General features: G+C 31.6%; 1 protein-coding gene across 3 annotated transcripts in view; it reads left to right on the top strand.

Moving 5' to 3' along the window:
• Positions 1–13,214, top strand: part of Sema1a (Semaphorin 1a) — a 1,123,890-nt gene that overhangs the window by 956,850 nt on the left and 153,826 nt on the right. For all 3 annotated transcript variants that reach the window (XM_074180678.1, XM_074180676.1, XM_074180677.1), the window contains exon 4: positions 11,008–11,116. In XM_074180678.1, the coding sequence (XP_074036779.1) occupies positions 11,008–11,116 (109 nt within the window). The remainder of the gene's footprint in view (positions 1–11,007; positions 11,117–13,214) is intronic.

The following is a 13,214-nucleotide window of genomic DNA, read 5'->3' as shown; positions in this document are numbered from 1 at the left end:
AGAAGTTTGTTTATTATTTCCGATGTATATATTATAAAATGTCATGAATAAACTTATTATTACTATTATTTTTAACTGTTAAGTCCATATGGCTTTTTAACAATAAATGGTAGGCTCACTCGAATTTAATATTTCGAATTACAACTGAACTCACTATGTCTTAAACACAATTTAAAATTATCGCACTTTTTTCAGTTGTTCACTGCCACTTTCTACCTCGTCTGAACACCGAACTCATCTTCGAATTTATTTATATTCTGAATTCAAAAACGTTCCATATTTTATAACATATTCGAAAGCTTTCGTAAATGCTTAAAATGTTCCTTCATTGGAAAATTCTGGATATCATTGCCATAATGACGATGAGATGTTCTTGTTTCTAACAATTTTTGACAACTTTGAAAACCAGATTTTGAAACTGTGTATGAATAAAACGCACCCAATATTTCAGAAACTGTTTGGAATATCAATACCAAATCGAAGATGGAATACAGCCGATTGACTTTTATGTTTGAAGATTGCGGCTTCCCATTATGCCAGAGATTTTAGCAATTTATCAATCACCAGGGTGGAACCACCAAGATCTCATCTAATTTGTAGAATTTTTGGAAACATTTAAAAAATATTAAAGAACTGAACCGGATGATGATACAATATCAGATTTAAACTGACCTTGTAATTCTCTATCTTTATACAAGATTCCTATGGCTGGGAATGAATCAAATGAGCGAACTAATGTCATTACGTTCTGTCATCGATGACATGAGTAGATTTAACTCATTGTGACACAGGGTCGTAATTTTACGGATGAATTGAGTACTTCTTATAATGTCTGATAATATTAACCAGATTGATGCTGAAGAGACAGGTGTCTTATTCCTAAACATCGATGTCCGCCACTGAGGTTGACAGTGTTCCGTTAATGAAATTTTGTCGATTTCATGTACGATATTCTGTAGCAATTCTGTGAATGATATCTGAATTAACTCCATAACGATATTTGGAGTACAACCTGACAAGAAAAAAGTTTTTTTGTACAATTCAATGTTAATATAGAAGTAGTTATTTCAAAATTATTTTTTCTTTCGTATAATTCAATGTTTCTATAAAAGTAGTCGTTTCTCTAAGACTTTTTCTCCCAGTTTATGTCTGAAAGTTGTTTTTTTGAAATATTTTCAAATCTTTGTGCACAGTTTATTCGGAAAACAATTGCTTTCGTTTCTTTCTTTGGAAGATTCCCACATTTTTTTTTATTAAGATGGGGAAGTAGAAGGTAAAACGTTTTTTTTTCAATAATTTTAGATATTTCAAAAATTGTAAAAATGTTTTGTGCGGTTTTTTGGTAGTGGTTTCACAGTGGTAGTGTTACTGTCAAGAACTGGAAGATAAACAATTTGCTTATATCAATTAATAGTTTTCCTTCATATTATTTTTCAGTTTGCCTATATAACCCTTTAGATATTTAGATATTTATAACCCTTTAGATTAGAATATATGACTTCTAATCGAAAATTATGTATTGTTAATCACATATTGCTATATGCCCATATTGAAAATATCTCATTTCTTTAGAAATAAAAAATGGAATATTTCTCGTCCAATCACTGTCTCAGGTATACTATATACCCTTTGACGTTAACGTATAATTATCGAAATGATAGATAACAAAGCTACACTTAAGATATGATAGTATTTATCGTACCACCAATCATTCTTTTAAGAACTGTTTTCACATCATCAAACAGCAATTGAATTCTATTTTCCATGTGATCAATTTGAACTCATGCAAAACACTTTTTCTGCCACGAATCAAGTCAAGTGACACAAAAAACCCTTTTATCCGTTGCGGCTGTTCTTTCTGAAGTGAAAAAGCCACTCCCAAACGCATGTCATATCCAAATTTGGGTAATTACTCTCGAAGAGAAATGGAGAGGCCAGCTACTCTTTGTTTTTTGACAGGCCGGTACGTATTTTTGTCCATTTTTAAGTGACTCATTCCGGATTCATAATTATTTCGCAATTTGCTTGTTGAGAGCGTCGTTAAAAAGTTGTCAAATTGTTCTGAATTTTTGATGAGGGTTGGTGTAATGAAAGCGTATCGAGCTTCTAGCATGACACTTCGCCGTGTCACATGTAATTTAAAGTTTAACGAGATGGTGACACTGCAGAAAAATGAAAAAAATATGGCTCAAATGTACATCAACTTCATCTATCAATGAAAATAACATTAATGGTGTTTTTTAATATCCCATTTTGAATGAAATTTCGTGAAATATATGAAGTCATTCATTAATTCTGAATCCTACAATCAATCCTGTACTGAGTTCTTTCAGTGCCGATATTTCATTCAAAAGGTTGCCCGAGCCGCGCTCTCATGTGTGCAAATGTGGTGTCAGCAGTGGGATAAATGGGCCTACGTTAGATCGATCTGGGGAATAGCGCTTTATTGATGTGAGGAAACAGCCACCTTTTAGTCCCAATACTCGTCAGCTATATGCAAATCCAACACTTTCAAACACCCAAATTGAAAACCTTGCCTATGTGGACTTTCGAACTGGGTCGTTAGAGAATTTTGCAAGCTCAACTGGTTTCCTGTCAAATTTCTCAGCATCGTCATTGACCTCTTCCATCAATGATTGTGTCAATGTTGGTTTAAAAACCGATTTTCATGATAATGTCCTTTCGCTAAGAAAGTTTATGAGAAATGGGATTGATTATATTGTAAGAATGACGTAGCACGCTATTAATCTTGTAGCTCTTAGATTATAATCTTTTTGATACTATTTCTAGAAGTTCTTCTAGTAATGTTAGTAAAAAATTGTATATAATCTATTGGCGGGTTTGGGAATTGGTCGATTCTACATTTTTTAGTCATAAGTCTAAGGTAAATTTCAAATATTCTATTTTAACTTAGTGACTCTTACTAATATACCTACAAACATTTTTATACATCCATATTTTCAGGTTAATATCGAATAAGGATAATATACGTTGATTCTACGATTTTTGAGTTTACTTCATTTCAACATTAGAAGGTAGATTTTTATGACCTGTGATACCAATTGGGATACCAATTGTCAACTAAACAATTATACAGTTTGATCAAATTGAAAAGGGTATATTTTTAAAAGAGAATAATTTTTGGAGAAAAAAAGTTTTGGTATAAAGATGCTGAAATAGAAAGGCAAAACCTTTCTTCCTTTCCCTGTTAGCCGTTATTCTTTGAAAAAAAAAATAAAAATAAAGGTATAGTCAGATGTTTATATATTAGGGCTAAGACAGGCTAAGATAGGGCAATTCAGTTCGTAATCTAGAAGAGGAATTAACTATTATTAAAACGGTTTTGGAAGAAAACTTTTATCCGCAATAGTTTGCAGAAAAAGCTCTTAATAAACTTTCTAAAAACAGTTACAACATATACACATTACACAATCACAAACACATGTACCTGTCAGTTAAAAATATTCTCGGTCGGTGAAAAAAATCGCAGATTTCATTTCAGTCGGTATAGAGATAGGTTGTATTTTGTGGAATCTAGTTCTGGTTATCAATGCTATTGCTAAAGCAAGAGGTTGAAAATGGAAAAATAAACCTAAACTGAATTTTTGGAAAGCATTATGAATGTGTATTCATCTAGAGTCTAGACTATGAAATATTACATCTGTATATTTCAAACAAACTTGTTTTCGACTGTGGCAATGTAGGCAAAATGTATGAATACAACAAAGTACTGATTACCTAATAAAAATTCTTTAATTTGAATAAATTCATGGATGTAGCCGTTACTACGTGGTAGGAAATCATCATGATAAATGAGAATTGAAACTTTCTATGTTTTTCACCACTTTTTTGTAACTAACGTTACTGCAGTTTCGTCCTATAAGGATATTTTCAAACTCATACATTAAACGGAAAATGACTTATTACATTAGCCCTTATATAACAACACTGTAGGTTATAACAGAGGTACCTAGCTTAATTGAGTACCTGAACTTTTTTACCTGTGACAATGTGGATACGCTAATTTAAAAACCGGTAAGTAAACTAGATCGGTTTGATCATTCAACAGGTTGCACCCGCAATGTTTATGCTTATGAATTTCCAAGGATTCCAAATAATTGAGTTTGCAACCCTTTCTTGCATAGTGCAAAATTTCATCGTTTAGATTCGGCAACTTGTGGTTGCATCCCAACAAATGGTTTGGAAACGTCGAATCATTTTCAGCTAGTCTGAAGGACCTTTCATGTTCAGCATACCGTTTTGAGAAATTTCGACCACACTTTATCTTTGGCATTGAAAAGAAAGTCAGATAACCGGCATGTGGTCTGAATGTCACTTCCACATTGTACTTTCTGAAGAGGCCCGCAGTCATCTGTATTCTTTTACAAAAATATAATTTTTAATATATAAGTTTGAAAATGTCCTTATAGGACGAAACTGCAGTAACTGTAGTAATAGTCCTATACCTTTTAGGTTACCACATATTTGCCACTTATACGTATTACAACGTATTGCATTTAGAATAAGTGACATACTTTCGTGTGTTTCCTTCATGGCAACTGCATGTGCAAAAGGAATAGAGGGCCTTTTGTTACCATTATGGAGCAGAACGGCTGTTAAACTTGTTTTAGACGAGTCTATAAATAAACGCCATTCGTCCGGGTTATGTGCAGATCCTGATTTTTCCATCACACCATTTGGATTTAAACAAACACACATTTTATCCTGCATAGTAAAAAACGAGAATAGCTCATGATTACGGTTCCTGAATATTATAACTTTGGTTTTAGGGGATAGTAAATTCCATTGTTGTAATCTAGACCCTAATAGTTCAGAATTCTCTTTGGACAAGTGGAGGTCCCGAACTAGGTCATTTAATTCAGGTTTTTCCATTAAATGGGGGTGTTCTTCCTTCACTCTCGGAAAAATAAAGACCGTCTTTTTCTGGCACATCATGGGAACCTGCCTGGTCATCATACATTTCCAAATCTTCCTCCCAATTTTCCGGGGGTGTTGGAATTGGTAAACCTTCTCCATGAAGAACCGGCCTTCTTGCAGAAGGCATATCCGAATATACAATTTTGTGTTTGCTTTCTCTTGAAAAACCAGGCACCTTTGTTGCAAAGATAACGGTCGTTGTAATGATTTGTTTTTTCTCACCAAACCATTGGAACTGCAAAAGGCATAGAAGAGCGTTTGCCATTAAGGTTTGGCAACATACGTGAGGAGCCCAATCCCGATCTTGATCACCAACAACACATCCAAAATACTTATGGTAAGCTACTTTGGTCATTTGATTATTTGGTCGTTTCTGCTAAGTAAACTGACTAATATATAGCAAAAACTATCTGCGGGATTAACGCAGCCACGTTTCTGTACTTTGGACATTTTTGTACTGTTGCGTACGTCGAGTTCAAATATGTGATACTGCGTTTACAGGAGTCAACTTATTTTATTCACAAAAATAACACTAATATAATGTGAATTTCATTAGTTTGGACTTCCATTGTATGATATTATATAAAATGATGTGAAATCCCTGAAAGAACTAAAAAAGAAGAAATTGAAAATTAAAGAAGGAGTATAAAAATAAATAGCTCAAAAAAAAAACAATTAAATTAAGCAAAAAACCTGAAATTAAATAATAGTGAAATAAAATACAAGTAAAAATGGAACAAATTGAACAAAAATAAAATCAAAAAGTTGAGAGATTCCAAGCCAAGTTAATTCACGACGTTTCGATTATTGGTATCCACAATCGTCTTCGGGTGATGACTGGACCGATTCCTCCATGAGCTGACTATTTATAGGTCATTTGAGTACTTTCACTTATCTGCTTTCCTTTTTCCGCTTCACCGGGACCAAAAATTAACAAAAAACTGCCTTTGGCATTACAGTCGTAAATTGGCTGTAAACTAGTGTAATATTAGAATATTCTGTTAAGACCTGATCGGATCATTTGAAGCGTCTTTAAAAGAATGAATTCAAAATATGTACTGCAATATTTTAACTCATAGTTTATTCATATGGACTGTTGAGTAAAATATTTGCAAATTAGCATTTACCCAAGAACTGATCCCACTAATCTCAAAATTTCATGAATGTAATAAATTTCCAAATATGATGCTATGACTTTTGTATTTGAGCACAGCTCTTTATTCTAAACAATTTTTCTAGGTTCCATTTTGTTGTTCATTTCGAAACAACTTGGTGGGATGCCACATTGTATAGGATTCATTTTGTTACCAGATTTCCTCAATAATTACCAACTTCATTATTATGGAATAAACTCACGTGGATTAGTTAACTCTCTTCTTTGATGAAGTTGAGTTTACACCTCCGGATAAGACTATTATTATTATAGCAGAAAGCATTGATATTGAGTTCCTCGAAAGGGCAATAGTGCAGATCTCTCTAGAATAGTTTTTACTGTTAATAATTACATTTTCTGAAAGACATTGATGCTGAAAATGCATTTCTGTTCTAGTTTTCAGTTTCGAAACTGCACTTTCCTTCTTGTTCATTTGTACTGTACTTCAGTTATTGCCTAATTAGGGGGGTATTAACAGAAAACAAATGGCGGAACCGCTTTTAATTCCGTCTAAATTGTCTCCGGTATAATTACAGTTAACTAACTGGAAATTTTATTGTCTTGTTTGGCTTGTGATGCTGCTGTTATCTTTCTGAACGAACACTGAGTAAACCTTGGATTGTTTACGATATATAAAGTCAGTGATTCGATCCGGTGAACAAGCGATTTTTCTAAAATGGTCCTAAAATTGAATTGAATATATATATATATATATATATATATATATATATATATATATATATATATATATATATATATATATATATATACATATATATATATATATATATATATATATATATATATATATATATATATATATATATATATATATATATATATAACAGAATAATTAGTGACTGGATTAACTATAAATCGATTTAATTCGTGAGGTTGCAGTCAATAGCTGGGCTGTTACAAAGAAAACTCTTTGTTATATGTCAAGCTTTCGGTATATTTCACACCTTCGTCAGGACAATAACGTGAGAATAAAATATAAAATGGTTCAAAAACAGATAGAAAAACATTAATAAATGACAGTTAATAAAAATTTTGGCTGACAATTGTCAGCCAATGGTCGTTGACCCATCTTTCAACTTGCAACTGTTATCCAACACATGACCCTCTTACCGACATAATTTATTCGAAGAAATCTTGAAAATATGATAATATTTGTGACTTTGTCTGGGGTATAGAAAATTTTCATTCATAAAATCTTTGAAAAAGTATACCTATTGCATCTGTAACTCCACCTAAATTTCAAACATTTATAGATGTCAAGTTTTCAATAAATTGGCATAAAAGGAATATGTTCAAATAAAACTCATTTTTCAGGTGAGAGAAATACCATTGAAATAAAGAAGGAACCTAAATATCATTCGAAGCAATTTTGGGTTTATTCAATTCAAATAATTTGGAAACATTACAACTTTATGAATCTATATTTTCAATTTCTTTTTCGTTAGAAACTATATATTTTAAAACGAAATGTCAGTTCAATGAATAATGTTTGACAGTTGAGAAAATATTTTGAAGTATGAATGTTTCAAGGCTTACTTGCGATTGAAATTGATCGAAACACTGAGTGGATCGCTCCTTCGAAAGTGCTATTTGCAAACGTTGCAGACAAAAAAAATAATTACTGGAATTCAGTGCAGAAAATGTAAAAGTGTGTTCCATATTAGCTGTGCTAAGTATATTCGAAACATGACATTTTTGGAAAATGACACGTATGTATTTTGCTGTGACTGCATCTTATACATATGTCATTAAACAAAAAGACGCGTTGATAGACGTATTATGTGATCGAATTGTGCTGCTAAATAAAAATATTGATACTCTAACTCATCGAAATAACCAACAGTGGATAAAAAATTATGAAAACAGCGCACAAAATATTCAAAATAAATATCACGATGTCATTTTTTTGAATGCCTAATCTCTGACAAATTCCATCTGTTTAGCAGAAACTCACTCTATATCAAAATCTGTAGATAATAGAATTATTGATAATTACTGTTCAATTAGCCTCTTTTTGTTTTTTACCACTCTTATTTGTAACTATCGTTACTGCAGTTTCGTCCTATAAGAACATTTTCAAACTTTTACATTAGACATTACATTAAACTTACGTAAACAGTTTTTTGCAGAAAATGGATCAACATCCTGTTAAACTGAGTTGATTTCTAATACCGATGTCATTCTTTTGAATGCTCAATAATCTCTCAACGTTGAGTCTTTGCATTACTGTACATTAATATAAAAGTTTGAAAATTATAGGACGAAATTGCGGTAAAGATAGTTACAAATGAAAGTGGTAAAAACATAGAAATTTTCATTTCTTATTTTTTTATGATGATCTCCTACCACGTAGTATTGGCAACATCCATTAATTTATTGTTTAATTAGCTATTTTTGGAGAAAAATGTTTGAACGTGGCGGTGTTGCTCTTTACGCAAGGAAAGAACTCGCTTGCTCTAGTAGGTATATATTTAAATAAATACTGTTGAGAAAAGGTTTGTGATTTGATTTGTACAAATTATTTCATGAATATGAGTGTTGTGGTAATTTCTTGATATACAGGGCTATTCAAATTTGTTTCTGTACATGGAGATCTCGTAAACGATAAGAAATAGAGTGTCGGTTAAATTGTGACAAAGTTGTGTAGTTCAGAGACCTATTCAATGATGTGAAGAAATTGAATATAGCTCTTTTGGTTCTGGAGATATACAGAAAAAAAACAAAAAATCCCAAATTATTTTTTTGCCTATATCTTCTTTATTCGCAGACATATCGAAAATATGTCCACATTTTGCTATTGGCACTTGATGTGGGATCTCACAATATATCCATGAATCTTTTATACAAGGTGTCATCTAACTTGGGCCACCCCCAACTTTGAATTTTTAAATACGTACCTATATTTTTTGTTGTGGTTTTTGGATCGTAGACGTTCACTTCATACTGAGAAATCTAATTCAATTTTATATTTCGGGATTTTTCGGTAATATTCGATTATAATTGTGTGAATTATTCCCTTTTAAATTACGGCCCTGGAAATTGGTTGACTGAGTTGAATAAAAACATAATAGCAACTTTCACCTCTACCTATGTATCGTAGAGTTTTTCGAGAGTTTTTTTTCATTTTTAGGTACCTATTCAATTTTTTTTCAATTGCTGAACTTCGAATAAGAAAACCAGCGCTCGCTGCCAGCGTAAATCCTATTTCTTAATGTCCCCCATAGAAAATAGTCCAAAATAGTAAGGTCTGGTAATCTTGCAGACCATCATATTGTCCCATTATTTGTCTCGAAATGGATGGACTCCAATTCGAACATTTATTGCACAAATAATTTTTTTGTGTATATAAATTACTTATTCCATTTCAATTTTCATTATAATTATAGTGTTCATTTCGGATGTTATTATTGCTACCATTTTTTTTTCTGTTCATCAAAACACATATAATATATTTTTGTTGTAGATATGTTTCAGATAATCATAAAAGGTTTTCTCATGCGAAGTTCATTGTAGAAAACGCTCAGAGCAATGGAAAAAATATGAAAAGGTACTTAAAAATAAAAAAAAAAAAATTTGAAAAACTCTACGGTACATAGGTAGATGTAAAAGTTGCTATTGTGTTTTCATTCAACTCAGTCAACCAATTTCCAGGGCCGTAATTTAAAAGGAAATAATTCACACAATTAAAATCGAATATTACCGAAAAACCCGGAAATATAAAATTTAATTTAATTTCTCAGTATAAAGTTAACGTCTACGATCCAAAAACTACAACAAAAAATACAGGTCCGTATTTAAAAATTGAAAGATGGGGGTGGCCCAAGTCAGATGACATCCTGTATAAAAGATTCATGGATATATTCAATATGTCTGCGAATAAAGAAGATATAGGCAAAAATAATAATATGGGATTTTTTTGTTTTTCCTGCATATCGACACTCTTCTCTCATCGTTTACAAAATCCCCATGTACAGAAACGAATTTGAATAGCCCTGTATATCTCCCGATAGAGATATTGATGAATTTTTCAATTACCAAAGTTTTGAAAATTTCGTTTAAACCAAACTTAGCTCTCATTTTGAACGGAGACTTCAATCTCGATGCGTCAGGTAGTGATCGCAATAATTTGCCTTTGATTCATCTGGAAAACTTGATGACATCCTTCAACTTGAACCAATTCATCTTATGACCTACTCGTATAACATCGCATTTATCGACGATTATAGACCATATCTACACCAACTCAAAGAACCAGGTTATTTTCGTAATTGAAAATGATATTTTTGGAAAAAAAAGTTTTTGGCTTTCTACTACTCCATCTTGATACAAAAAAAAGAGATGAGGAAATCTTCCAAAGAAAGGAAGAAAGTAATCAATTTGAAAATAAGTAACTCCATACATGGATGTGTAGATCATGCAAAGAAGTAACTTTCAGACACAAACTGAAAGAAAGTCCTCCTGAAACAGCTACTTTCATATAAACATTGAATTTCACGAAAGAAAAAAAATTCTTTCGGAACAAATACTTCTATATGAACACTGAATTATACAGAAGATACTTTTCTCTACTCAGTTTGTATTTCAAACATTCGTTGTGGAATAAAAATCAGATATCATTCACATGAGTTTTACTTTGAAAATAATATCTCAGACCATCGCACTATTTTGTTTGATTCTGGAATTAGACAAATAAACGGTTCAGCTCAAAGCGTACAGTTTCGACGCCGCGCCGCTTCAGAGATGACGATATTCAGGACTTCTGTTTGGAATTACTCAACGAATTGTTCTTCAACATTTTCAATGTTGATCTAAGATCTGGTCAATTGTGTTTTTGATTACATTTCCTGAAACCGTGATTTTTGTGTACCATTAATTTTCATTATTCTTTCTTACAGGAACGTAGTGTACAACCTAACTTTCGCTGAACTGAATGAGCAACAGAGATTGATTTGGTATTCTAACGAACACGACGCCAAGATGTGTGTAATGAAAGGAAAGGATGAGGTGAGTGAAAACTTTGAAATACGTTGATAAGGTGAAATTCAATTGACAAAAATGTTTACTGATTCGACAATGAATTGTCAATTTCTTTCAAATCGAAACCGAGGTTATTCTTTGAAATAATTATTTGAATACAAATTAACTGTTACTGAGAATTATTAAATAATTTTTCAAATCCTAAATTTGGGTAGAAATGCAATAGAATCAACGCGAACACATTAATTCAATATTCAGACTTCCTATACCTAAAAGAAAACAGGGTGTATCTTAAGGATTGGAAACAATCATTGTAGGCCACTGTTTTAAACAATTATTAAGAAAATGTATTTGAAGACAAGCTTTCATAGAAATGCACTGAATTGAACAAATAATTCCTTTAATTGTTTGATCTAGTTTACTACGTAACCTATTCAAAATCTTCCCGCGCAAAATTACCTATTTTCTATCTGCAGCAAGCCTCTTTACTCATAGAATAACCTGGATCAAACAATGAAAGAAATTATTTTTTCATTTATAGTGCATTTGTATAAGAGCTTCCTTCAAAAATGTTTTTTAAAATTTCAATTTTTTCAGGTAAAAATTGAATATGTATTGAAATAATGAATATAAATTATATACTTCTGATTTAATTACCTGTCAACCCCCAACATGATATTATAACCGAAATGACCATTTTTTATTTTTTCAAGATGTTTACAGGTGCTTCTTGTGTTTTTTTCGTAAATTTTAAAAATAATACCAAAGATAATGCTGATTGTTAACCACAATAGGTACAAGTCACTACTATCGTGAAGTTTGAAATGCATTTCGTTTATGGACTAGTAGATGGAGATGCTGCAGAGAAATGAGCATGTTATTTATTTATTTTTTCAGTATTACATATACTGTTCTCCGAATAGAATACAAATTAACTAGCAGTGTTTGAATGTATCTTCCATATACTATCCAAACAAATTTTCATATCATAGTTTGTGCAAATGGCCACAAATAAAACACATTTTTGAATTCATATGATGCGTAATTTCCATTTCTACTCCACTGACTCTGTTTAGATAAAGTTTAGCAATTGCAAATAATATCAAACAGTGGTGAACAATGATTTTTAACATAAAAATCAATCGAGTAACTGCGACACCACTGGAATTAAAACACTAAAGATAATTTCATGATAAGAAAGCCCTTGTTACTCACAATAAACACACTCAGTTTCATTGATATTGTGTTTTATTGATTTTCGATTAGATTCGATTCGAATGGATATTTGTCAAATTTAGCTGATAATAAAATTAGTGTTAGGAGCCTCTGTACAACAGACTATTTGAAAAAAGGATTTATTGTGGCGACTTTTAGGTACTTTATTGTTATGTTTATAATTATCGTTGAAGTTTTTGAAGTGTTTTTGATTATCGAAACATACTAGAAAAAACAACGAAACCTGTATACTTGTATACGTGTATCTGGTAATACACATTGGCAGCTTTTGTCTAACAGATGCCTGAATATGGATCACATATTACACAAATGAATAAGCAAACACCAATTTCATGAATATATCCCAAACAATAGTGATATGTGGAAATTAATATTTGAAGGGAAACGAGCAAGTGAACAAAGACAACGATCAATGTTTAATAAATCCTGTATCGTTGGATAATATGGAACAAAAGACGGTTCAGCATGTGATATTTAACCTGCCTAGTTGCATATAATGAGTTATTTGAACTACGAAAAGAGTGTTTCCTAGAAAGTGGATAATGGAAACTGAGTTGACAATTATTTTATGGTCGATCTACATCCAGTCATTAACAATGTAAAATTCTAGGTTCAACTTATTCACTTATTGGTAATTCTTTGAAAACTTTAAATTTCATAACTTTGATTGTATTCTTCCTATCGATTTGTGGAAAATATCAACAGCAAATGTTGACTTTCATTTGACGACTGTTATATATATATATAACATTCACACATAAAAAGCAATCTTGCTAAACAATACAAAGAGGACGTGTTTCGAAAAAATACAGCAATATTGTAATCTTGAAATTCAGAACAAGTAATTGATAATTAACTATTTATTTTCAACTCACCTTGATGCCTGGTT

This window comes from Leptinotarsa decemlineata, unplaced genomic scaffold (genome assembly GCF_025532065.1).
Source record: "Leptinotarsa decemlineata unplaced genomic scaffold, Ldec_3_MD MMD2_tig00026299_RagTag_RagTag, whole genome shotgun sequence".
NCBI lineage: Eukaryota > Metazoa > Arthropoda > Insecta > Coleoptera > Chrysomelidae > Leptinotarsa > Leptinotarsa decemlineata.
Note: the sequence above shows the minus strand (reverse complement) of the source record. Positions and strands in the feature narration are given on the sequence as shown.